A 25,283-nucleotide genomic window follows, 5' to 3' on the forward strand; every position below is an offset into this window, starting at 1 on the left:
TCCAGCAGCTGTGGGGATGTTATCAAAGAATTTCTGGCTGGTTTAGCTGGGAAGGGACATCCAGTCCCATCCGTGGCCACAGGCAGGGTCACCTTCCACAGACCAAGTGGTGAGGACCAGGGCCAGCCACAAGGAGGCTGAACCTCCCCCAGCTGCCTCAGAAGGTTTCATCCCTGTCCTCTTGGTTGAGGGCCAAGGAACACAGACCACCACAGTACCCCCCTCCCCGCCCACAACTCCAGCCCTGGCCCACTCAGCATCACCGAGTGTCCCACAGAGGTTTCCCCCCACTCCTGGAGCTCCCACATCGTGGCCATATCCTCCCAAAGGGCCTGTGTCTGTCCCTCCCACAGCTCCCAGCCTTGCCCACCATCCTGGGGAAGGACTGCTTCCCTGCTCATGTCCCCACTTGTGGGCAGGTGGGTGTAGCCCCCCTGTGCCTGGCTCACTGGTGGTGAGTACCCATTGTTCCCATCCCTCTGCCCCATTTGCTTCCTACTGCTCCCACTCTTGGGGGGCTGTGAGCATCTCCTCCCCTCGAAGAACATGGTGTGTCACCCCCTGACCCAGAGCACTCACAGCCTTGTTCCCAGAGCTGGGGGTTTGTGCTGCTGGCCCACCTGCTCCTACCCAGCCCTGGCCCAGCTCATCCTGTCTCCTACTCCTGAGCCCTCAGTCCCTTTCCAGTGAGCCCTTTCCCTATTCCCAGTGAGTCTGTTTGTCCCTTCCTGCTAAACCCCTTCCATCACTCCCAATGAGTTGTTTCCCCATCCCTGGAGAACCCTTTCTTCATTCCTGGTGAGCCCATTCCCAGTTCCTGACAAACCCATTCCCAGTTCCTGGTGAGTCCATTCCTTCGCTCCCACTGAGCCTATTCCCCATTCCCCATCCCTGGTGAGCCCTTTCTTCATTCCTGGTGAGCCCATTCCCAGTTCCTGGTGAACCCATTCCCAGTGAGCACGCTCCCAGTTTGTCCCTGGCCCTGCACAGCCCCAGCTGCCCCCACCCCGCACTCGCTCACGCCTCGGGTTTCCACCACGTTTTATTACAAAATCGGTGCGGACCGCTCCCGGGGCCGGTCCCGCCCCCGCTCGCCCCAGCGCTGGAGCTGAGGCGGGTTCAGCCCGTGCCGGTGTTGGTGCTGAGCGCCCTACAGTGCAGAGGCCGAGGCGGTGGCTGGAGGCCGGTGCAGCCCCGGGGTCACGGGGGGTTCGGGGTATCCGGGGATTCCGGGATCTGGGGTTCAGCGCCCCACGGCGTCGAGGATGCGGCGGTTGGAATCGGCGCGGGCGCGCTGGCTCTGGGCGCGGGCGAGCAGCAAGAGGTGCCGCAGGAGGTGGAACGTGAGGTCGATGGAGAGCGGCGGCTCGTCCCGCCGCCCTCGCCACGGCCCCGGGGGCGGCGGCGCCAGCGGCGGCCAGAGCGGCTGGTCCTGAGCCCCGGTCCCGGCCGCCGAGATGGAGCCGTCGGTGGTGGCGGGGCGGGCGGCGGCGGGCGGCGGGCGGGCGAGCAGCAGCAGGAGGGTGAGCAGTGCCCGCCGCATCCTCGGTCCCTCTGCACCTGCGGGGCAGGGGCTTAGCGCCACAGCAGAGACCGGGGCGGCGGCGGAGGCCCGACGGGAACCGCGGCCCCGGCGGCGCGGGGACGGTCCCGCGCGCGGAGCCCCCTCGGCGCCCGGCCGCCCCGTTCCGCCCCCTCTGCTCGCCCCGGCCCCGGTGCTGCCCCTGCCCGGTTCCCAAGCCCCCGTCCCGTACCCGGTGCGCTCTGCCCGTGCCCTGTTCCTGCCGGTGCTGGCGGCGCGGCGAGCGCGATCCGTCCCGCGGGAGCTGAGCCGGCGGCGCGGCCGGGGGTTATATCGGTCCGGGAGCCCGGGCTGACGTCAGCGCCGGGCACGCACCGGGCGGCGGGGGCGGGGGAGAGGGGGGCACCGGAGCGGCGGGGAGCGGGCACCCGGCGGCGGGACGGGGTTGAGGGACAGAGGGGCGGAGCGGCAGAGCCCGCTCTCGCCGGTTTCGGGAGCCACCACTCCGGTTCTTTTCTGACGCCCACCGGAGAGGCATGGCGGGGCCGGGGCCGGTGAGAGCAGGTGCCTTGGGCCGTGCTAACCCTTGCTTCCCCGGTCCCCCGGTCCCCCCGATCCCTCTCCCGGCTCTGCAGCATCCCCGGCCTCATTCTCCGCCGCTGTCCGCGGTGCTGAACGGCCGGGACGAGCTGGGGCACCGGGGCCGGTGAGCCATACAGGTGAGCTCCCGGTGAGCCCTCAGTGAGCTGTACCGGGCTGAGCCGCGGCTTCTCGGCGTGGAGCCCTCGCGTTCCCGGGCGGAACGGCCGCGTCGAGCAGCGGCGTCCAAGCAGGGATCGGGGCGGGGGGGATCCCTGGGTTAGGTGGGGATACCCCGAGCACCGGCAGCTCCGGGACAGGGCGGTCACAGGTGGGACCCCCAGCCTGGCTGTGGCTCAGCGTCCCGGGCAGAGCGGGCGGTGCCGAGGTCAAACCGCGGGCCCGAGGCCGCAGACGCCCCGAGCGCAGCGGTAGCACCGGCCAAGTCCTGTGAGTCATAGAACGAAGGCACCGGAGCTGGCAGCGCCGTGCTGGATGCAGGGTGTTCCGTCGGGGCACCGGCACCGCTGCCAAATGGTGAGGTGGCTGCTGGGGCTCCACACTACTGCTGGCAGCCCCCCTGAGTGCGCCACACTGCTGGCATCCCCCCGAGTGCCCCACACCGCTGCCGGCAGCCCCCCGAGCGCCCTGCTTGCTGCCGGCCGAGTGTAGCTGAGCTGACACCCAGCGCCGACGCTGCTGCAGGGGCCAGATCAGTGGGGCAGAGCCGGTGTGGGGCAGAGCCGGGCACAGGGGCTCAGCCCGGCCCCTCGCACGGTGTGTCCCACCCCAGGTGGCACAGGGGTGGCGGGGCACGGCCCTGCCCGCAGCGAGCAGCACATGGTGTCGTGCCCCCATGACGTGATCCGGCAGGAAGGCTGGCACCCGGCACCGCTTCCTGCAGCGGCAGGGCAGAGCCCTCAGCAGGGGCTGGGCTCGGCCCCCCGAGCCCTGGCAGCCCCATGCTGGGGCGGCTGCTCCTGGGGACAAGTGGCTCATTCCACGTGGCTCTTGCCATGCTCGCAGCTCTCTCATTGCTGACAGCGAGAGCCTCCTGCACCCCCAGAGGGAGCTGCAAGAGGCTCAGCACCTCAGAGCTGCAAATTCCTGCCACCCACAGCACCCACCCCAGTGGCTGTAGAGGGCCTGAGCCCCACACAGAACCCGAGGCTCCCCAAGTACTGGTGCCGTCCGTGCATGGCCCCATCACCTGGCCCCAGTCCTGTGCTGCTCCACTGAGCACTGCTGGGGGGGAAGAGGGCTGCAGCTGCAGCCCCTCCTGTGCCCTGCCTCACCCCTCAGGCCTGTGCAGGATTTGCCTCCTCTGTGTTCCAGGTTGTACCCACCCAGCTGGAGCAGCCCCAAAGCTGGGGTCAGCACAGAACCAGACCGTGGGGAGGATGAGGGTGGAGGACAGACGGTGAACACCCTCCATGAAGGCCACGCCGGCAGAGCCCAGGTGCTGCTGGCAGCATGGGGATGGCTCTGTCCTGCTGTGTGAGGCTGCAGTGGTGCAGGTGAGGGGGCCAGGGCTCAGGGCTCCACAGAGGTCAGAGGAACTCCTGTGGTGCCACCAGCTCCACTTGGAGCCACTGGTCGGGATGTGCTGGGCAGGAACACTGTGGGAGCTGGACACTGTGTGTGTGGGACGCTGTGTGTGCTCGCTGCCACTGCAGGGTGAGCATGGACACACACCCCCAGGGGCAGCAGTGCAGGCAGTGGCAGCTCCACGGGGCTTCTCTCTGGCATGACAGGCAGGCTCGTCTCAGACATGCGCAGGTGGATTGTGGCCCTGGCCCAGACCCAGCTCCAGCACTACCCTCAACCCTTTCTGAACCCTCCCTGGATGCACAAACCCCGGACCAAGCAAGCCCTGACCCTGGGGAGACTCTGCACCCAGCATCAGGACTTTGGCTCCATCGACCTCGTTTCACTGCTCTGCAGCTGTGGAGGCACCATCACAGCCCATGGAACAGCTTCAGTAGGACCTGATGACCCCCTAAACCACCATCCACCCTCTGTCAGAGTCCCTTCTCTAGCCAGTGGGGCAGACCACCCCAGCCTGCAGTCCCTAGCCCCATGCTCAGTGCCTTGAGATGAGGCAGAGTGGACCTGTTGATCCATAACAGAATGGTTGCTCTGGAACAGCATCTTGAGAGCCTGGGGGCATGCTGGGCCACAAGCCCCAGGGCCATGGGAATCAAAAGTGAAGACCACTGTTTATTGATGCTTTGACTGTCCACAGCAGAGCCACAGCAAACCCTGTTTTCGGGGAGAGCATCCCCAGCCTGCAGTGACCCCAGCTCTGTGCCCATGGCACAGCCAGCCCAGGGCCAGCCCTGCTCCATTTCCACTCCTCTTTTCCCTTGGGATGTGCCATGGGGAAGGTCAGAGTGATGCTCAGGGCAGGAGCACCCTGTGTGCAGGGCTCGGAAATGGCTGAGCACAGACAGAGAGCATCGTGGGCAGAGTTGCTGCACAGCATGGCTAGAGCAGATCCAGGCCTGTCCTGGCACCATCTTCTCCCTGGGGCAGTGGGGGCTGTGGCCATAGGGGATGGTGTTCCCCTGAGAAAAGAGCGGGATGGCTGCTGCAGGACCCTGTGTGTCCCAGTCTGCCCGCGGCCACGCGTGCCCACGGCCAGGGCTCTGAGCTGTGGTGGGGTCAGGAGCGCACAGGCTGGGCACAGGCACGGGACACGGCTCGTGCCTCACATCCGATTCGCTTTCCAGGACAGGTAGCAGTTCCAAACGATGGCAACACACTGGACAACAACCAGCCTGGAGACAGAGGGGACAGGGTCTGCAGCTGCCGGCTCAGGGGGCAGGGACTGGGCACTGGGGCCGCAACACTACCTGTGCTGCAGAGGCACAAAGTAGAAGTTCGCAATTTGCACGGGCGGCCAGATCTGGGCAGAGAAGGGGAGGAGTGATGAGGAGCCCTGCCAGGGTCCCTGTCCCACACCCACCCCTGCCTGGCACTCAGGCTGTCCCACAGAGCCCACGGCAGCCCCATGGAGGAGACAGGACAGGGACACAGATGTGCCAGCACTCACACAGTAATTGGTCATCAGGGCATCCATGTAGTCCTGGAAGAAAAAGGAGGTGTGAGCACGCAGAGGGGCCCCATCCTTGCCACTGGTCCCCCAGCTCCACACTGGAGTCCTCTGCACTGCTGGGCACGGAGCCCCTGCAGCCCTGCCCATGTCTTCCCACAGCCATGAGGGCGGCAGGGAGAGGGTGACCAGAACCATCCCCACTGAGAGCCCTGTGTGCCATAGCCAGGGCACATGGGCCCATGGCTTGGCCTCCCCAGTGTGGGCTGTGAGCCCCTTTCCAGCTCAGTGCTCCCCCAGGCCCCTCCTGGGCACCACACAGCAGAAATGGAGAGGAGCTGGGGCAACTGCTCTGGAAGCCCGAGGTGCTGCCTTGTCCTCGTGCCACAGCCTCGGCCGTGTCGCATCCCTGTCCCGTGGCAGCAGGACAAGTCCCTCCTGCAGCTTGGCCGTGACTCAGCCAGGAGGCCGGGCTCCTCCTGGCGCTGGCCAGCAGCCCAGGACGGGGTGAGCGGGCGCGGGGTGATGGATGCTCTGCTGACGCTTCCTCTGCGTGGGGAGAGGCGGATGCGCCCCAAGCCAGGGGGTGAAGGTGCTGCCAGCGCTGCTGCCCACCCCCAGCCCATCACCCCCTGCCAGGCCAGGGCTTCCAGGAGCCACAGCTCACACGAATCACCAACCACGGCAGGATTCCCTGCAAGGCAAGATCCATGGCATGAGCTGGTCAGGATGCAGCAGGGGAAGATGGATGGGAGCACTCAAGAGTGCTGCGTGTGCCCATGATCTGCTCACGTGTGCCCTTAGGGTGCCTTGGAGCACCCCGTGCTCCGGCTGTGGTTTGCATAGAGCCTGATGAAAGCAGAGGTGATGTGATCCTGCCCCGGGGTCTCCTTCCTGCACTCTGGGGCAGGATGAGGGGCACGTGCTGGCAGCCCAGTGTGGAGCAGGCTGGTGACTGGGTGCCCCCACGCAGAAGAATGAACCCTGGGTGGTGGCACTCAGGCAGAGCTCCAGCCAGGCTGGGGCCATTCACAGGCAGCTCGGGCAGCAGCAGTGAGAGAGGCTGGTGCTGCCGCTCCTGGCAGCCACGCGACCACCCCAGTGTGCCTCATCCTGTGGCAGGTGGGCACCCACTCCCCAGTGACTCACACTGGACACGCTGACTCAGTGTTCACACTGGTTTCCAGCAATTACTGTTAATGGGAGTCATCTCAGTAATTGCTCTGGAGACCCAGCCAGGAGCAGGGCTGGACAGCACACCCATGGCACCCGTGTCTGGCCCAGGTGGGACCCCAGTACTCGCCCACAGGACACCCATGCCAGAGGAACTGGCCCTGGCACCAGAACTTGGACTGGCAGCACTGGCCACCCAAAATGCCTAGGGCCATGGGACCCAAATGGGAGCAGCTGTCAGGGCCACCACACAGGGAGGAGCTGCCAGGGCCCCACAGGTGCCCAGGGCAGCAGCACATACCTGCTGGATCTTGGACCAGTTCTCCTGCACCGACAGCCCGTTCGTGGCCCCTGTGACAGCCAGGAAGCAGCCAAGGAAGCACGGAGCGAAACCCCCCTGCGAGAGAGGAGCCCCGGCTGATGCTGAGGAGCTTGTGGTGCTTGGAGCCAGCCTGGCCATGGGCAGCCTCTGCCAAAATGCCCACCCCAGCCCTCCACGGCAGTGAGGCTGGGCCCAGCTCAGGAACTGGGCTCCCAGAGCAGGCTGGAAACTTGCCACAGGGACTGTCCTGTCCCCACCACCCCAGTCCCACACAACACCTCACCCATGTCACACCAACCTGGTCCAGGATCACCTTCTTCACAGCCACAACTTTTGTATTCCCTGGGATGAGCCAGTCCAGGATCCTGTACCAGCTGCCCACAACAGGGCCCTGCAGGAGCCAGGGGGTGAAGAGCATCATCTGCCTTCACTGGTCACAGGGGTCAGGGTTGGGGGCCTCCAGGGCAGGTTACCCGGCCCTGCTCCAGCTCTGGACCACAAAGACAAGCTCATCCTATGCTGCTCCTGCTCCATAGAACTGGCCCTGCCCATGGCTGCTGGAGGTGGCACCAGGATGGCCCAACTCACAGTCCACCACCACAGTCCCACCCTGCTGAAGGAGCCATCCCATCCCATCCCATCCCATCCCATCCCATCCCATCCCATCCCATCCCATCCCCACTCACCACAAAGCAGAGGCCAATGGCCATCATTTTCAGGGTGCGGGGGCAGTGGTGCCCGTGCAGCCCCCGCTGCTCCACCAGCTGCTGTGCAATCACATCCCCAGCTCCCATGAGGGCCCCTGCAACCAGCACAGCCCATTTAGGCAGGTCAGACCCCCGTGTGACCTGCCCGCAGCTGGGCCCCCTGCCCCAGGATGCCTGAGCCTGTTCCAGCCCTGCCAGCTCTGTCCCAGCTGCAGCTCCCCAGCCTGCACCAAACCCCACGGCACAGGAGCCCCGCTCTGCCAATGCCTGCACCAAACCCCATGGCACAGGCGCCCTGCTCTGCCAATGCCTGCACCAAACCCCATGGCACAGGCGCCCCGCTCTGCCAAGTACCTCAGGGCTCTCACCGCAGCATCTCTGGTCAGAACGGTCCCAGCTGCACCTCCTCCCTGTGACCCGGACATGGGGCAGACCCGTCACGCAGGCTCCACGGTGCTCCCAGAGCAGAGCAGAGCCTGCCCAGCTGCTGCTGCTGCCCATGCTCCCCACCGCAGCCTTTCCCACAGCACCCCCAAATCTCTCCCTGGACACCGGGCAGGCTCTGGCGACTGTGATCCCCTCCCTGGAGATCAGCTCTCTGCCTGCATCCCCCACCAGCCAGGATGGGCAGAACGTGCTCCCTGCTGCCCCAGCCCCTTGCCACAGCTGGCTGCTGGCACAGCTCCTGGCCCTGTTTCTTGATCAGTGTCCCCGGTGGGGTGCTGCCCGGCTGGGTCTCTGGCAGCTCCTGCTCCATCCTACACCCCTGACCCCTTCGACGCAACTCAGCTGGCCCAGTGCTGCCCCCTCCAGCTGCTCCCCCGGCCCTGGCGGCTCCTGCTCCCTCTCCCCACTCCCCTGAGACGGTTCCCTGGCAGGTCTCCAGCCCCACTGCCGCTCTGCTCCGTCCTCGGAAGCCCTGAGCCCAGCAAACCCTCAGCCTGATGGGCGCCAGCCCCAGCAGCCCCTGCCCCAACAGCCCCAGCCATGAGCAGCTCGGTACCAGCCCTGCCCCAGGGACTTCATCAGTGGTCCCTCATGGACACGGGCCCAGCTCCCTGTCCCCACACCATGGCATGTGGTCCCTGAAGCTCACCCACAGGGCTGGCCCAGGCTCTGCAGCCCCACAGAGCTGCTGCACTCCCAGCAGCACCACCTGCTGCTCCACAGGCTCCATCTCCCATCCCAGACCAGCCCCAGGATCTGAGGGTCTGTCCCCCAGCCTCGAGAGACCCCACACACCCCCCATGATGGCAGAGCAGCCCCACCAGCTCACGGGCCACAACAGGACCGGGCAGGGGGTGGAGGCAGGCGCTGGACTCCAGCACAGCACAGCCAGAGCAGCGGCTGCTTGCACGGCAGCACTCCCCGGAGCTGCACTCCCTGGAGCTGCATTCCCAGCAGCTGCACTCCCAGCAGCTGCACTCCCTGGAGCTGCATTCCCCAGAGCTGCACTCCCAGCAGCTGCACTCCCCAGAGCTGCATTCCCAGCAGCTGCACTCCCCGGAGCTGCACTCCCAGCAGCTGCACTCCCCGGAGCTGCACTCCCCGGAGCTGCACTCCCAGCAGCTGCACTCCCGGCAGCTGCACTCCCCTAGAACAGCACTCCCTGGAGCTGGGTGCAGGGGCACGGCGCTCATGCAGAACACAGCAGGCACTGCTGTTACTCATCCAGTGCCAAAGGCTCTGGGTACAGTGCCCAGAAGTGATGAGGCTGTGCCGGGAGGGACAGACCCGTCTGTGCATCCCTTCCTGGGCCTGGGGATGCAGCCAGATCCAGCCCCCTGCAATGACTCTGGCAACAGTGCCTGCCCAGGGTGCCACCAGCACAGCCCAGCCACAGCTCCTGTGCAGGGCTGGAGCTTTCATCCCAGCCAAACCTGGTGCCCAGGGTGCCCAGCCAACCCCCAGATTGATGTTCTTGTGACCAGAGCACTCTGAATGGGGCCCAAAGCTAAGCAGGGCACCGTCTTCATGGCCATGGCATGGCCAGGGCAGGAGCAGAGGACTGCTCTCCACAGGCAGAGAGGGACAGGAGGGTCACAGCTGCAGGCACGTGCTACTGCCCACTGTGTCCAGGCCCTGCTGACAGCCTGGCCCAGCGCCCAGGATGCAGGAGGCAAAGCCATGCCTGACCCCGGAGCCCTCGGAGCGCAGCTCGGCCAGCAAGTGTGGCTGGGCACAGTGGGCACGGCCAGCTGCCAGCAGCTCCCTGGCCTGGCCCCAGCTGGCAGGCAGCACTGGGGTCTCTGGGAGCAGCAAGAGAAGGCAGGGCTGGAGGCTGGGGTGGACCTGGCACAGGGCACAGGACCCGGGACCACTGCACGGGCAGCAGTTGAGGGGCTGAGCCCGGCCATGATGTGGAAGCTCCGGGGAGAGCAGGAGCGTTCACGCACCCCTGGCTGGAGCTGGGCACCCGCCGCAGCAAGGAGAGCCCAGCCCGAGGGCAGAAACTCCTGAGCTGGTGGAACCACATCCAGCAGCAGCCCAGCACCCACAGAGGGCCGTGCCTGCCACGGCTCAGCCCCGCAGCCCTGCAGGCTGACAGAGCCCCGGGGCAGGGGCTGTGTCACAGCTCCTGGAGCAGCAAGAGGCAGAGCAGAGCCGAGGAGCCAGCCCGGGGCCACGGCGGGCAGGGCCAGCCCTGGGGAGCCCCTCCCAGCTCCACACTGGCCTCCCGCCAAGCACAGGGGGACGTGCTGCCAGCAATAGACTCCATGACATCGATAAAAATAACAGCAGGAACAGTTAAGCGGCCTGGCAGGGCCCCAGCAGCCAGGCAGGGGGGGCACCGTGCCACCCCCCCGCGGCCATCAGGGCTGAGGGCCAGTGACTGCACAGCCAGGGGAGCCCCCAGCTCAGCAGGGCACCCCCAGACCCCGGGGTTGTGCTTTGCCAGCATCCTGGGCTGGTGGGAGCAGGAGGGCAGGGGCAGCAGTGGCAGGGCAGGGGCGAAGTGGTGGTGACAGGGGGGAGGCTGCAAGGAGCACGCAGGAACCCCCCAGCTCCCACCCATCAGCGCGGCACAGCCACCACACAGCCCCGAGAACACGCGGAACCAGCAGGACGCGCTCTCCCACCACCAGCGTCAGCCTCAGGGGGGCTGGGGGGAGGGAGCAGAGGAGCGGGGCAGAGCTGCAGGGCAGAGCTGCCTGGTGCCCCAGGGCTGCAAATCCTCGAGCCAACAGCAGGGCAGATTCCTGGCACCTCACAGCCCTGCAAGCAGCAGCAGCGTTAGGGAGATTCAACCCCCTTGCAGAGCCCCGGGAGCCTCTCCTCAGGCAGCACCTCTGTGCCTTCACCGCTGAGTGCCGGCAAACGCGGAGGAGCCGAGCCCCGGTGAATTCCCAGCGCCGCAGCTCAGCACCCGTCCCCTCCAGGTGAGGGGGCCCCGGGACAGTGTCCCCCCAGGTCTGGGGGTGAGGGCTGCGCTTCCTTGCTGTCCCCACGAGCGCTCTGGCTGCAGCACAGACCCCTGACAGAGACGTCCTGAGCCGGGAGCGGGCCAGGGCTCTGCCCCTGGTGTGACACACGGGGGTCCTTGCTGAGCCCGGGGCGTGCCAGCACCTCTCCCCCCCTAAGGCAGACCCCTGAGGCGCTGGAGCGCCCCTGCCCTGCCTCCTGCGCGGTGACGGTGCCCACAGAGCGGGGCGAGGGGCTGCGGGGCCGTGCGCGGGCGGAGGGGCTTGTGCAGGGGCAGCCTGTGTGCCGGGGCCCGGGGAGCGCGGCCGTGTGCCGGCAGCGCCGGGGGCCGCGCTCCGGGCAGGAAGGGCTGCGTGCGGGGCCGGGAGTCTCAGGGCGCGGCCGCCGCGGGGGCCCGGCCCGTCCCTTACCGGCTGTGAGCGCCTGCGCCGCCCCGGGCCGCCGCGCCAGCAGCCGCCCGCAGCCCCTCCACAGCGCCGCCATGGTCCCGCGCGTCGCGGCGCGGTGACGCGTGTCGCGGCGCGATGCCGTGTCGCGACCGAGAGCGTTTATTGGTCAGTAGCGGCCCAGCACCGTGGCCAGCAGCGCCATGCGGATGTACATCCCGTTCTCCGCCTGCCGGAAGTACGCGGCGCGCGGGTCCGAGTCCACCTCCACGCTGCGGAATGACGTCATCAGCGGGCACCGTCCGGTCCCCGAGCCCGCCCCGGGGTCCCCGAGCCCGCCCCGGGGTCCCCGAGCCCGCCCCGGGGTCCCCGAGCCCGCCCCGGGGTCCCCGAGCCCGCCCCGGGGTCCCCGAGCCCGCCCCGGGGTCCCCGAGCCCGCCCCGGGGTCCCCGAGCCCGCCCCGGGGTCCCCGGGCGAGCCTGTCCCCCAAGCCCAGCCACGGCAGCCGCCCTGGCTCTGAGCTCTCCCCAGCCCTGCCCAGCACCCCGCAGTCCTCCCGCCCCTGAGCCCCGGCGCCTTCCCGGACACCCCCAGCACACCGCAGCTGCCGTGGCCCTGCCGGTGTGCCAGCAGCACCGGTGCCCCGAGCACCCCCCTTCTGCCCTGTGTATTTCATACCCCTTCTCCCAGACACTCCCCCCAAACCTCCCCAGTACCCTGCAGCCGCCCTAGCCCTGTTCCCCTGTCCCCACCTGATCTCGTTGACACGGGGCAGGGGGTGCATCACCACCATCCTCTCCTTGGCCCGGGTCATGATGTGGGGCGTGAGGATGAACTGCCCGAAGCACTGAGGGAACACGCAGAGCCCTGAGCTGGGGCAGGGCAGTGCCCGGGCCCCCGGAGGGCAGCAGGACCCCCTCACTCACAGCCTCGTACTCCTCGGCCCGTTGGAAGCGCTCCTTCTGGATGCGGGTCATGTAGAGCACATCTGTGTCCGGCAGCGCTTCCTCGATGCTCCCGAACTCCTCCTGCGGCAGCACCGTAAGGTCAGGGGGGGCCGCAGAGCCAGAGAGCGTGTGGGGGCCAGCCCCCCACCCTGCTCCTCACCTGCTGGATGCCCCTGGAGGCCACGAAGCTGGTGATGTCGGAGGGCATGCGGAGCCCCGGAGGGGTCACGTAGCGCAGGTTGACGCGGTACAGGGTGAGCAGGCGGGCCAGGGAGTGCACCGTGCGCCCGTGCTTCAGGTCACCCACCATGGTGATCTGGGGAGAGCGGTCAGCCCAGCCTGTCCACGGCCCCTCAGCGCCTACACAGGGCGCCCTGACCCCCCGGCCGTGCCGCCTGGCCCCTGCTCCTCACCGTCATCCCGTTGACTGTGCCCAGCTCCTCGCGGATGGTGAAGACGTCCAGCAGCGCCTGCGTGGGGTGCTCCCCCACCCCATCCCCGGCGTTGATCACCGGCTTGCGGCAGTGCCTGGCGGCCAGCTGGGAGCACCGGCAAGGCAGGGCAGGTGAGCGCAGGCAGGACACGGTTCCCACCAGCCCCATGGCAGCAGGACCCAACCCCGGCCCAGCCGGGGACCACGTCCCTGCCCCACAGCGCAGGTCACCATCCCTGCCCTTGGGGCGGAGCCCCCAGTGCCTCCGGGAGAGGAGGCAGCTTCCCTCAGCCCCTCTCACCTCGACGGCGCCAGGCTGGGGGTGCCGCAGCACCAGCACGTCGGCGTAGCAGCACATGGTCTGCACAGAGTCAGCCAGCGACTCGCCCTTCTGCACCGAGGAGGTGGCCTCGGAGAAGGACAGGACAGAGCCGCCCAGCCGGCTCATGGCTGCTGCGAAGGAGCTGCTGGTCCGTGTGCTCACCTCGTAGAACATGGTCGCCATCACCTTCCCCTGCAGGGCCGGGCTGTCACCTCGGGGAGCCCTGGCACCCCGCCTGGTACGGGGCTCCCTCGGGGTGCCCAGGGGACAGCTGTGCGCTCACCTTGAGGATCTCCACGCTCCGCTCCTTCTGCACCAGCAAGCGCAGGGTGTGTGCCACGTTGAACAGGTGGGACAGCTGCGGGGACAGGTGGCACCAGGGCTCAGCCGGGGCACAGGAAGCACCGGAGCACCCACAGCCCCTGCGCCCGCCCAGCTGGGCACCTGATCCTTGGAGAACTGCTGGACAGAGAGGACGTGCTGCCCGACCAGGGCGGCGGCGGCGTGCAGCGCCAGGGAGGTCTGGGGGGCGCGCTGAGGGGACGCTTGGCGTGGGACAGGGCCCAGTGGGTGGAAGTGGCTGTCCTGGACTGGCGCTGAATCTGTGGCACCGAGAGTAGCTGGTCAACCCACGGTGGTGCCCTGAGGAGCCCAGCCACGGATCCCGGATCCCCACTGTGGGCCCCTGCTGCACTCACCCAGTTCCGCTGCCTTCCTGCTGCCCTTCTCACGAGCGTCCTCGTCTGGGTGGGAGAGGGGAGCAGTGCTGTTAGGGGTTGTGGGGAGAGGTGACACCCCGCTCTTGTCCCAGCGTGCTGCCAGTGTGGCACAGCCCTCCTGGCACTTGGCAACACCAGGTGAAATCAAGATGGGCCTGAGGCCAGGGTGATGGTCAACCAGAGACAGGCAGTCCAAGCCCCACGTTGCGCTGTGACCCTCTCCCTGCACACCCCGCAATTCCCAACTGGCCACCCCCCAGTTCACACTGGCGGCGAGGGGTCCCCGAGGTGCCGTGCCGGCTGGGGCAGGAGGGGAGAGGGCGGCATGGCCGTGCCCTGTCCTACAGCGCCCAGTCCTGGCGCTGGGTGCCAGAAGGGGCCCAGGGTGGGCAGCGCAGGCAGCCCGGGGCTGCACGGCACCTGGGGGAGGGGATGCACTCATGGGCTGCAGTTAGTGCCAGTAGTGAGTCCCCGCCCCGACATTACCGGTGCCTCGGGCGCCCGGGCGGTGCGCGGCTCCCAGCCTCTGGAATGCTGAACGGGACACAAGGGCTGGCGTCAGCGGGGCCGCCCAGCCACGGTCCCAGACCCGGCCCCCAGGCAGCGTGCCCGCTGCCCGCCCACCCCCCTACCTGGCAGCCCGGGGTCCGGGGCTCGGTGGATGCAGGGCGGGAGGTGGAAGCGTCCCTCACCCCCAGGGCCGGGCCGGCGGGGGCTGGGGGCTCGTCCACGCAGCACGTCACCAGCCACGTGCCGGGACGGCTCAGGGGTCTGAAACGAGAGACCAAGCTGGAGCTAGGGCAGAGAGGGACCCCCTGTCAGGTCTGTACACCCCAGTACCTTCACACTCTCCTTGGTGGGGGCACCATGTGGCAGCAGTGCAGCTCCTGAGGTCCACTTCTTCACGTCCTGTCCATAGCCAGGGGGCACCAGCACCTGCAGCCAAGGCAGGAATGGGATTAGGGAAATGGGGTCAGCATTGGGAGACCCCCTCTGTGACCCTCAATACAGGAAGAAAAGCACCTAGGACCTTACCTGCCCATCGATGTAGGCAACCTCCCCACGCAGGACTACCCTCCGCACTGTCCCCTTGACCTGCATGCCCTCAAAGGGGGTCCAACGGGCCTTGGAGAAGACTGTGCTGCTGGGGATGATCCATTCCTGCTCCAGGTCCACCTGCCAGGACAGCGGGTCAGAGGCAGAAGGGTGGGGGCTGGACCTGGGGTGGGTGGGCAAGGACACACCTCCACATAGGTGTCCTCCTGCGCTGGTAGCCCGAAGATCTTGCGAGGGTTCTCATAGAGGCGCTGGACGATGTCCTCCACGCTGAGTCTCCCCTCAGAGACGGCCGTCAGCAGCAGCGGCAGCATCGTCTCCAGGCCAGGGTACCCGGGGGGCGGCTCCTGCCCCTGCTTCTCCTCCAGCGTGTGGGGTGCTGCACGATGGGGCTGGTCACCGGGGGCTGTCCCCACCGCTTTCCCTGCCCCATGGCCACCATCCCTGGGGACTTACCGTGGTCAGTGGCAAAGCAGTCGATGATGTCCATGTTCTCCCAGAGCGCCTCCACGTCCTGGCGGGTGCCCAGCTCTGGCCGCACGGCTGCACGGCCCTTCCCCAGGCGCCCCAGGTCGTCCTGGCTCAGGAAGAGGTGGTGCGGGGCCACCTCGCACGTCACCGGGATGCCCCTCTGCTTGGCCGCCTTGATGAGGAGGATCTGGAGCAGCCGTGGTTAGTGGGGAACCCACAGGGCCCCGTGCTCCATCCCTGGAACCCAGAGTTCGCCCTGCTCACCTCCTCCCTGCGGGCCACGTGACAGATGTGGACAGGGCGCTGGTAGAGCTGGGCCACCATCAGCACGGCGGCCACCGTCTGCCGCTCTGCGTGTGCCACGATGGGCAGGTGCCGCGGCCACTGCTCCAGGTGCTAGGGGGAACGGGGCTCGTGGGCATCGGTGCCAGGACCAGATCTGCCCCGTGCCAGCCCCTGCCCTCCCGCTCACCTCCATCCACAGCGATATGTCGTCCATCCGCAGGCTGGAGAAGGTGTCGTTCAGGTACATCTTGAGCCCAGCGGCTGCCCCAGCCAGGGGGCCCAGCGTGCCAGCATTGTCCGAGGAAGCCCCCAGGAAGAGAGCAAAATCGCAGCGGGCCCCGGCCTCAGCCAGCTGCAGGACAAGAGGCAGTGGGTGCTGTGGTGGGACCAGTCCTGCCACCAGCAACGAGCTCACCGTGGACAGTGAGCCCACCATGGCTGGCACAGGAGGGGATGTGAGCATCAGGCTGGCAGCAGCTCCTCACCTTCTGTGCCAAGGCGAAAGAGGTGGCATCGGTGACAGCAGGGTTTGTGTTGGGCATGGCACACACCATAGTGACCCCCCCGGCCAGGGCGGCTGCCGTGCCTGATGCAAAGTCCTCCTTGTGGGTGCCTCCCGGCTCACGGAGGTGGACGTGGACATCGATCAGGCCTGGGGAGTGTCAGGGTCAGCACTGGCAGCTGCTGGCCACAGGGGACATGAGAGATGAGGGCCATCCCACCAGCGCAGCATGGAAACATCTCTCTCCACAGCACCTGCAGGTGTGCCCAGCCCGGCTCCCAGCGCTGTCCCTGTTCCGTGCTGCGCCCCTGGGGCCACTGAACACCCACCTGGCAGACGGATGAGTTTCTGGGATGTCATGCAGTCCACATGCATCTTCAATGGGGGGGCTGCCCCAATCTGGCCCAGTGCCTGCAGGAAGAGCAGCCGTGAGGCAGGACCCAGGGTCAGGAGCAGGGGTCAGGGTGATGATGCCTGTCCGAGGTGCACCCCAAAAGCAACCCCTGCACAGTGGCACCCACACACACAGCCTGCCCCACAGGACTCCTGCAACCCTGCTTTGCTCCCTTTCCTCCTTGCACCCACGGTCCCCAGGTGCCCCAGCCCACCTCTACGAAGAGCTTCGTGCACTTGATGTCGATGATGAGGGGCACGGAGTAGTCGACAGCCAGGCGCCGGGTGCGGTACCCCTTGGTGACGAAGGAGGAGAGCCGGCGGCCCCCCGAGTTGCGCATAGAGAGGTTAATGACCATCTCAAAGTGGTTCTCGGCCAGGTAGTCCAGGATGCTGCGCTGGGTCTCCCGGGCACCAGCCTCGCTGCTGTCTGCCTCCTCGAAGTGCCAGTCCACAGCCTTCACCTGCAGGCAGTGACCCTGTCAGGGCTCTGTCACAGCCCGGGAGTGGCCCTGGCCCTGCAGGCCCCCAGCCCTGACCTTGATGCCATGCTCGGTGTAGAAGTCGGCAGTGCCGAGGCTGGCATACAGGTTGTAGCCAAGGTTCTCCAGCGTCCGCACCGTGGGCAGCAGCTCACTCTTGTTCTGAAACGAACCGGGGCCGGGTCAGAGGGCAGAGAGGGAACCCCAGCCTCCCATCAGTTTTACCCCACATACCTTGTAGCTGCCTATGGTCAGCAGAATGTTCTTCTTGGGGATCTTGAAGCCGGTGCTGAGCATGGCCTTCAGGTACGCCTCGCAGCGGTTCTCCCCAAAGCAGGCAACCTCGCCTGTGCTGGTCATCTCCACACCCAGCACCACATCAGCGCCCGCCAGGCGTGAGAAGGAGAACTGGGGCACCTGGGGGCAAGGGGATGCTCAGGGGCTGCCTGAGTATGCCTGTCCCCACACCCCAGCCTGGCCCCATGGCCCCCACTCACCTTGACACCAACGATGCCTGTGCCCGTCATCAGCCCCACAGGCTCCACATCCTCACCCATGATCACCTGGCTGGCCAGAGCCACCAAGTCCACACCCAGGGTCTTGGAGACAAAGGGGAAGGAGCGGGAGACACGAACATTGCACTCTATCACCTTCAGCTGGTCATCCTGGGAGAGAGGGGATGGAATGAGGCAGGGCTGGGGATGTGGGCTGTTCTCCCCTGGCCGTGCAGTCCCCAGTACCTTGGCGATGAGCTGCAGGTTGAAGGGCCCTGTGACCTGCAGCTCCTGCCCAATGGCGTGGACAATGGCCTTGATGCGCTCCAGCGTCTTGGGGGTGATGTCCTGCGGGGGGGTCACCAGTGTGGCATCGCCCGAGTGCACCCCAGCGTTCTCCACGTGCTCCGAGATGGCGATGGCCACCACCACACCGTCACAGGCCACCGCGTCCACGTCAATCTCCTGTGAGCGGGAACATGGTCACAGCCTGTCCCTGGGGTGCGGGCTGGGGCTTTCAGGGGGCATCCCAGGGCTGGAGCAGCCTCCCGGATGGACCTTGGCCTCCTGGATGAACTTGGAAATGACAACAGGCTGCTCCTTGGACACGGCCACAGCGTTGCTCAGGAACTTCTCCAGATCGCTGTCCGAGTACGCCACGTTCATGGCGGCACCGCTCAGCACGTAGGAAGGGCGCACGACGCAGGGGTACCCCACCTTGCAGCAGAAGTGCTTGGCTGACTGCGGGAGAGACGGAGCTCAGCGCACACGCGGAGCGCACCCTGGGGCAGCCCTCTCCTGTTCGCTGGGCCCCACCTCCATGTTGGAGAGCTCCTTCCAGAGGGGCTGGCTGATGCCGATGGAGTCGAGCAGGCGGGAGAACTTGAAGCGGTTCTCGGCCGAGTCTATGGCCTCCGGGGAGGTGCCCAGGATGCGGCACTGCTGCCGGTGCAGGGCCATGGCGATGTTATTGGGCAGCTGCCCGCCCATGGACAGGATCACACCCTCAGGGTTCTCCAGCTCGTAGATGTCCATCACCACCTGCAGCACAGTGCGGGGCAGGGGCACAGCTGGGACAGAGCTATGGCGGGCCTCACCCAGCCCCACAGCTGTCAGGGCCCCGGCCCCCTCACCTCAAAGGAGATCTCGTCGAAGTAGAGGCGATCACACATGTCATAATCTGTGCTCACTGTCTCAGGGTTGTAGTTCACCATGATTGTCTTGAAGCCCATCTATTGGGGGTGGGACAAGGTGAACCCAGAGCCTCCAACCCCTACCCAGGCCCATTCTCTGACCAGGGACACCCACCCCTCACTCCACAGGGTGCTGGGGCCCGTCTGACCTTGCGGAGCTCCTGGATGCAGCCAACAGCACACCAGTCAAACTCGACACTGCTGCCGATGCGGTAGACGCCGGAGCCAATGACCATGACGTGGGGCTCACGGAAGGCCAGGTCGTGCTCAGAGCCATTGTAAGTCAGGTACAGGTAGTTGGTTTGTGCTGGCCACTCTGCTGCCACAGTGTCGATCTGCTTCACCGCTGGCAGGATCTTCAGGTCGCGCCGCATCTTCCGCACGGCCAGCTCGGTGCTGCAGAGAGCCGGGTGAGCGCCAGGACCGAGGCAGGGAGCAGAACAGGGCCGTCCCCTCCCCATCTCACCTGAGCACGGCCAGGGCCACCTGCTTATCAGAGAAGCCGAGCTGCTTGGCACGCTTGAGCACGGCGGGCGGCATGGTGCCCTGCTCACCACGGTACGACTCCAGCAGCACCGCGTGGTCCGTGATGTTCTTCATCTTGTGCAGGAACCAGCGGTCAATCTTGGTCAGCTCATAGAGCCGCTCGATGGAGTACCCGGCCCGCAGCGCCGCTGCCAGCACGAAGATTCGCTTGTCTGTTGGCGTCTCCAGCTCCTGCCAGGCCAAGGTTGAGTGTGGCCGAGGGAAGCAGGTGGCTACCCCTCTCCCCAGAATGGCACAGCCAGCACAGACATCCAAACCCCAGCGCTCACCATGTCTGAGACCGGCTTCACTGTGTGATCAAAGCCCACGCAGTTCTCGTCCACCATCCTCAGAGCCTTCTGGAACGCCTCCTCAAAGTTCCTCCCAATGGCCATGACCTCCCCTGCAGAAGGTGGGGTGAGCAGGCGGATCCTGTGCGCGCCACGTGCCCCAGCAGTGCTGTCCCCCTGCGCTCACCCACGCTCTTCATGGAGCTGCCGATCTTGGTGCTGACGCGCAGGAACTTGCTGAGGTCCCAGCGAGGGATCTTCACCACGCAGTAGTCCAGGCTGGGCTCAAAGCTGGCCGTGGTGGAGTTGGTGACGGAGTTCCTGAGGAGGTGACAGGGGTCAGCAGCTGGGGCCGTCCCACCAGGGCAGCACCTTGTCCCACACTGTGGTGGTACCTTACCTGAGGAGGGGCAGGGGGATGCCCAAGGCAAGTTTGGCAGCCACGTAGGCCAGCGGGTAACCAGTGGCCTTGCTGGCCAGGGCCGAGCTGCGGGAGAGCCGGGCGTTCATCTCGATGATGTAGTACTGCGGGCAGCAGGCGGGCAGGTCAGTGGGTGCCGTGGAACAGGCCAAGCCGGTGACACGGCCAGACCCACGGTGTCCCAGAGATGCTGCAGCACGGCGGCCTGCTGCGGCACAGCCTCGTGGGACAGCTGGGGCAGGACCCAGATCCCCCAGGGCAGAGCTGGCTGGGGATCGGGAGAGGGAGGCAGAACCCGCAGGGAGCTGCAAGTACCTGCTCTGACTCAGGGTTGAGGGCAAACTGGATGTTGCACTCGCCCACGATGCCCAGGTGCTGCACCACCTTGATGGCTGTGCGCCTCAGCATGAAGTACTCGGTGTCATTGAGGGTCTGGCTGGGCGCCACCACAATGGACTCGCCCGTGTGGATCCCCAGCGGGTCCAGGTTCTCCATGTTGCACACCTGGCAATAGGGGGGTCACTGCTCCACGTGCTGTCTGTGGTGCGTTCCTCCCAGTTCCCACCACATCCTCCCCTGCCCAGTCAGGACTGGAATACACGGGGTGTTCCACGGGGTGGATACCCCAGCACAGGGGTGCAGGGCTCTGGTTCACAGGGCGCAGCTCCCAGTGGCCCACAGCAGCTGTGCCAGCACCACCGGAGGCACTGGGGAGCCCTCCCTGGGGACAAGGTGCAGTGCGAGCCCCCAGCCCCTGCCCCACGTCTGTCCCTCCGCAGCAGCCCAGAGGCCTCCCTCCATCCCGTACCGTGATGCAGTTGTTGTAGGCATCTCGCACCACCTCGTACTCAATCTCCTTCCAGCCTTTCAGGGACTTGTCCACCAGCACCTGGGAGGTGTGGGTGAAGGCCTGGCTCACCAGAGCCACCAGCTCCTCCCGGCTGTTGGCAAAGCCGGAGCCCAGCCCCCCCAGGGCGTAGGCGGAGCGCACCAGCACCGGGTACCCCAAACGCTCAGCTGCAGCCTGTGCCTGCAAGGAACAATGGGGTCACGGTAGGAACAGGAAGGACAGGACCCTGCCCTGCCCCACAGCCCCCCAGACTGCCCAGACCTGCTCCAGGGAGGCAGCAGCCTCGCTGGGCGCCACGTGCTCCCCGATCTCCTCCATCTTCTCCGCGAAGACCTTGCGATCCTCTGTCATCTCAATGGAGGCAACAGGGGTGCCCAGCACCCGCACACGGTAACGCTCCAGAACACCCGCCTTGGTCAGCTCCACGCCACAGTTGAGGGCTGTCTGCCCCCCGAAGGTCAGCAGCACCCCATCAGGCCGCTCGTTCCGGATCACCTGGGGGGCACGGGGAGGCGGGACAGAAGCCACGGTGGGTCCTGTGCTTTCCAGCTGCCTTCTCCCCTGTGCAGCCCCTCAAGTCCCTTCCAACCCCACGCAGCCCTACATGCACCAGGCTCTAGGTCATCCTCCAGCCCAGCCCCACGCTCATCCCCCAGCTCTGCCATCCCTGCATTCCCAAGTCGCCCTCTCCCATCCAGCATCCCGGGGTGCTCACCTGGGTGACGTACTCAGGGGTGATGGGCAGGAAGTACACCTTGTCTGCCAGCCCCTTGGAGGTCTGCACGGTGGCGATGTTGGGGTTGATCAGCACCGTCTGGATGTTCTCCTCCTTCAGTGCTTTGATGGCCTCATGGGGAGCAGAGGGGTCACTGCTGGTGGCCCCGGGCCCCTGCCACCCCTGTGGCCCCTACTGCCCCCAAGCCCTGGGGCTGGCACTCACCTGTGACCCCGAGTAATCAAACTCGCCTGCCTGCCCGATGGAAAGGCCACCGGAGCCCAGGATCAGCACCTTGCGGGGCCGGGCTGCCTCCAAGTCCCCCGCGGGTGCCTTGGTGTAGGTCAGCCACTCCCGCAGGCGCTCCCGCACTGGGGGGAGATGTGGCACGCTGGGGACAGGGCACCCCCATGCACAGCCCCGTCCCGCAGCCCTTGGCCCATGTCCCAGCTGTCCCTCACACCCACACCCACCTGTCCGGGCGGTGCCGTTCCCGTCCCGCAGGTCCCGTGCCACCTCCACGAAGACATCAAAGAGACCCTCCAGGTCCGTGGGGCCGGCGCAGTGCTCGGGGTGAAACTGGACACTGTGGAGGGGGTCAGACAGGGCACATCCCACAGCCACAGCCCCCCAACCCCAGGCCCCACGCACACCTGAAGAAGGGCTTGTGCTGGTGGACGAGGCCCTCGTTGGAGCCGTCGTTGGCGTTGGTGAAGAGCGGCGCCCAGCCGGGCGGGAGGCTGCCCGCCTGCACCGCGAAGCCGTGGTTCTGCGCCGTGCTGAAGCAGCGCTGCGTGTCCTCGTGCAGGCAGGGCTGGTTGTGCCCGCGGTTCCCGTACCTGCGTGGCGGCACAGCTGTCAGGCAGCCCCGGCAGCCGGGACCCCCGCGGCGGCTCTGGGCCCCCACTCACTTCATCTTGTAGGTACGGGCACCGAGCGCCAGGGCGAGCAGCTGGTGTCCCAGGCAGATGCCAAAAATGGGCTTGGGCTGGGGTGCATCCAGCAGCTGGCAGAGGTTGGACACTGTCTCCTGGCAGAGCTGTGGGTCCCCAGGGCCATTGCTGATGAACAGCCCGTCAAAGTCTGTGTCAAGAGAGCAGCAGGGTCAGAGTGGGGCCCCCCAGCCCCTCAACATTACAGAGGGGCCCCCAAGGTCTGCACAGGCTCACAGCAGGCACTCCTGGCTACCAGCAGAGAAGCACCCTGAGCCTGCGGCTCCCCCGACACCCCAGCAGGGTTACAACCAAGGTGTTCTGACCCCACAACACCCATCCAAGTGGCAACAAGGCCCTGCCAGTCCCCCACGGCGCACCCTGCCCCGAGCCACACCAATACCACAGTCCAGGGTCCCCCATGCCAACCACAGCAAGGCATCCCAAGCCCATGGCCCTGCTCCTGTGGTGCCACACTGAGGGCCCAAGCCCCAAAGCCGCCGGGAATGATGGCACCAAGGCTCCCCACCCCACAGCAGCGAGAAGGACACAGGTGCCTGCTGTCCCCAGCACCAAACATGCAGACAGTGCCAGACCCCATTCTCCCCAACCCCCCTGGTGGGACCCCAGATTGTCCCCAACCACTGCCATCTCACCTGCAGGGTCCAGGGGGTGGTTCCAGGGCACCACAGTGACAGCGGCCCCCCGCTTGCACAGACACCGTATTTGGTTGTTCTTCAGGCCGCAGTCGAGGGCCGTGACACGCAGGGACCCGCCCGGGTTGAACACCCGTGGTGCCTGAGGGGAGGGAGTGCATCACCCTGGCTCCTGCTGGGGCCAGCCTCCCGCAGCAGCGAGGGGCCCCACAGCCCCTCCACTGCCCCCCGGCCCCGCTCAGACTCCCCACCACACCTTCAGCGACACCTCCTGCACCAGGTGCTTCTTGTTGGGGTCCTCAAAGGAGAGGCTCCCCTCGGGGGTCCCATCCGGCACCAGCTTCCCCAGCAGCGTCCCGTTCTCGCGGATCTTCTTTGTCAGCGCCCGGGTATCCACCCCTGCAAGTGGGCTGTGAGACCCAACCCCACGGCCCCGGCCCACCCAGCTGGACCCTGTGCCCCAGCAGCAGCATCGCCCCCAAACGCCAACAGAGGCTCAAACCCCAGGTGGGCAAAATCCAACAGAGACGGGTCTGGTTCCAGAACGTGCAGACCCACAGCCCCCGCACCCCACCCTACTCTGCTGTCTCCCCAGTCCCACCTTCCAGCCCAGGGATGTTCTGCTCCTTCAGCCACTGGTCCAGGGACTGGGATGCGCTCCAGTGGCTGGGGGTCTCTGAGCACTCGCCCACCACCAGCGCGGCCACATGGATCTTGCTGGACTCAAACCACTGGGGGGACAGAGGGTGATCAGGGCAAGGCAGAGGGTCACCAGCCCAGGAGAAACCCCATGGAACACGGACCCCATTCCCACAGCACAGGACCAGCCCTGCCAGTGCTGGGCTGTCACTTGCCCCCACCTTGTCCCACACCTATCGCAGCAAGGCTGAGCCTAAGTCCAGCAAAGTCCCTGGATCAGGGAGCCCCAGAATGGGCTGTCTGGGCCCGCACAGCGCTGCTGGACCGCAGCCCGCTGCCCACGCACCAACACGGCCCGTGCCACGGGACCGCTCAGCTTGGCACGGCTGCGGCACAATCCGAGCACCACTCCCACCACCCACGGCCTCGCCAGCGAGGTTCAGCCTCGCCGGTATGTCCCATGCCATGGGATCAGGGCACTGTTTCCCGGGAGCACAGGCCACAGCAGAGACCCACAGCACAGGCCCAGAGAGGGCTGCTAACAGCAAGACCCTGCAGGGTGGGCGCGGGGAGGCCGGCAGGGCACGGCCGCAGCAGGGCTGGACTCTGCCCCAGCACGGGCGGCGTGGAGGCCAAGGGGCTGGGAGGGGGCTGGGGCCTCGAGCAGCCCCTTGCCCAGCCCCAGCCCTGCCTTGTCACAGGCGTTCCAGATTCCCACCTTGCAACAGAGCCCCGGTGAGGAAACACACAGCCCCGCACCCCACGGGCTGCGAGGACACCCCGATCCCAGCGCTCTGGGGTCTCCCCAGTGCCTGGTCCCGGTCCTCGCCATGTCGGGCCCCACTGCGGCCCTGGGCCCCGCAGCGTCGGGGTCAAACCTCTTCGTGCCACCATGTGCCACTCGCTGTGCCCTGGCACCGTCCCGCCCTGGCACCTCGTGCCACCCGTGCCGCCCTGGCACCCTGCAGCGTCCCGTTGTGCCACCGCCACGGCGGTACCACGGCAGGACACACAGCCCCTCGGGGCCCCTGCTCACCCTGCTGAGGCCGAAGGCGTCGGGCTCGTCCCGGGGCACTCCGTAGTTACCGACCAGCGGGTAGGTAAGCACCAGGATCTGCGCCTTGTAGGAGGGGTCGGTGAGGGCCTCGGGGTAGCCCACCATGCCAGTCTGGAACACTGCGGGGGATGGCATGGGCTGATGGGGGGGCACCGAGCCGGGCACGGCCGGGCCGGTCCCGACCCCGCGCCCCGGACAGGCCGCACGGAGAGGCCCCGAGCGGAGGGAGTCCCCGGGCCGGGACGGATCCTCTCCTTCTCGTTCTTTCTCCCTCCCGCGCTGGCGCCCGTCTCGGGCCGCCCCACGACATCCCAGCGCCGGCCCGGCCCCCCGGCCAGACTCACCGACTTCCCCCGCGGCGGCGGCCCCGACGGCCCCGAAGGGGCGGCCGGGCAGCACCGACCCGTCCTGCAGCACCAGCCGGGCCATGGCGCCGCCACGTGCGCTCCGGCGACTCCGCGGCGGCGGCGGCCGAGCGGGGTGCGCGCCGCCCGGCTGCAGCGGCGGCGGGAGGATCCGGGGCGGGGCCGCGCCGGGGCCGCCCCCGGGGCGGAGCGGCGGCACCTGGCGCACCGGCCGCGGGGCTCCGCGCGGCGACAGCGGGCTCGGGGGAAAGCACCGAGCCACGGCCCGGCCGCCGGCTCGCGGGGCACGGCCGGAGATGCTGGGGCAGGCGAGCACCAGAGCCCGGGCGGAGTCGGGCTGGCCACCGGCCCGGACGGGGAATCCGCGGA

The 25,283-nt window shown here is 67.2% G+C and overlaps 3 protein-coding genes across 6 annotated transcripts; all 3 read right to left on the bottom strand.

Moving 5' to 3' along the window:
• Nucleotides 1–1,026: 1,026 nt before the first annotated feature.
• Nucleotides 1,027–2,737, bottom strand: UCN (urocortin). Its single transcript, XM_054002111.1, has 2 exons — nucleotides 1,755–2,737; nucleotides 1,027–1,560 (listed from the first exon to the last, which is right to left on the bottom strand). Exons 1-2 carry the CDS (start codon nucleotides 2,170–2,172, stop codon nucleotides 1,244–1,246), a joined length of 735 nt encoding a protein of 244 aa, XP_053858086.1. The 5' UTR covers nucleotides 2,173–2,737; the 3' UTR covers nucleotides 1,027–1,243.
• Nucleotides 2,738–4,065: 1,328 nt separating this feature from the next.
• MPV17 (mitochondrial inner membrane protein MPV17) lies at nucleotides 4,066–11,345 on the bottom strand. Of its 3 annotated transcripts, XM_054002110.1 has the most exons (7): nucleotides 11,192–11,337; nucleotides 7,338–7,453; nucleotides 6,950–7,042; nucleotides 6,631–6,726; nucleotides 5,157–5,189; nucleotides 4,957–5,009; nucleotides 4,713–4,881 (listed from the first exon to the last, which is right to left on the bottom strand). In XM_054002110.1, exons 1-7 carry the CDS (start codon nucleotides 11,262–11,264, stop codon nucleotides 4,812–4,814), a joined length of 534 nt encoding a protein of 177 aa, XP_053858085.1. In that variant the 5' UTR covers nucleotides 11,265–11,337; the 3' UTR covers nucleotides 4,713–4,811. The 3 variants fall into 3 exon arrangements, with proteins under 3 accessions (XP_053858083.1, XP_053858084.1, XP_053858085.1); XM_054002108.1 differs by lacking the exon at nucleotides 4,957–5,009 and having other exon boundaries at nucleotides 4,066–4,881; nucleotides 11,192–11,341; XM_054002109.1 differs by lacking the exons at nucleotides 4,957–5,009; nucleotides 6,950–7,042 and having other exon boundaries at nucleotides 4,066–4,881; nucleotides 11,192–11,345.
• CAD (carbamoyl-phosphate synthetase 2, aspartate transcarbamylase, and dihydroorotase) lies at nucleotides 11,307–25,006 on the bottom strand. 2 transcript variants are annotated; one of them, XM_054002106.1, is made up of 45 exons: nucleotides 24,894–25,006; nucleotides 24,529–24,668; nucleotides 23,455–23,584; nucleotides 23,110–23,252; nucleotides 22,854–22,995; nucleotides 22,177–22,348; nucleotides 21,919–22,104; nucleotides 21,739–21,851; nucleotides 21,491–21,636; nucleotides 21,266–21,397; nucleotides 20,812–21,045; nucleotides 20,509–20,730; nucleotides 20,016–20,204; nucleotides 19,680–19,804; nucleotides 19,467–19,600; nucleotides 19,280–19,392; nucleotides 18,931–19,181; nucleotides 18,614–18,860; nucleotides 18,405–18,503; nucleotides 18,088–18,312; nucleotides 17,830–18,012; nucleotides 17,518–17,736; nucleotides 17,275–17,442; nucleotides 17,012–17,194; nucleotides 16,835–16,939; nucleotides 16,511–16,759; nucleotides 16,232–16,313; nucleotides 15,886–16,052; nucleotides 15,588–15,752; nucleotides 15,380–15,511; nucleotides 15,101–15,302; nucleotides 14,833–15,023; nucleotides 14,624–14,764; nucleotides 14,429–14,524; nucleotides 14,221–14,359; nucleotides 14,075–14,122; nucleotides 13,568–13,612; nucleotides 13,314–13,471; nucleotides 13,153–13,227; nucleotides 12,849–13,061; nucleotides 12,528–12,653; nucleotides 12,275–12,430; nucleotides 12,094–12,195; nucleotides 11,920–12,014; nucleotides 11,307–11,439 (listed from the first exon to the last, which is right to left on the bottom strand). In XM_054002106.1, exons 1-45 carry the CDS (start codon nucleotides 24,976–24,978, stop codon nucleotides 11,337–11,339), a joined length of 6,771 nt encoding a protein of 2,256 aa, XP_053858081.1. In that variant the 5' UTR covers nucleotides 24,979–25,006; the 3' UTR covers nucleotides 11,307–11,336. The 2 variants fall into 2 exon arrangements, with proteins under 2 accessions (XP_053858081.1, XP_053858082.1); XM_054002107.1 differs by lacking the exon at nucleotides 14,075–14,122.
• Between the last annotated feature and the right edge of the window lie 277 nt (nucleotides 25,007–25,283).

This window comes from Vidua macroura, chromosome 35 (assembly GCF_024509145.1).
Source record: "Vidua macroura isolate BioBank_ID:100142 chromosome 35, ASM2450914v1, whole genome shotgun sequence".
NCBI lineage: Eukaryota > Metazoa > Chordata > Aves > Passeriformes > Viduidae > Vidua > Vidua macroura.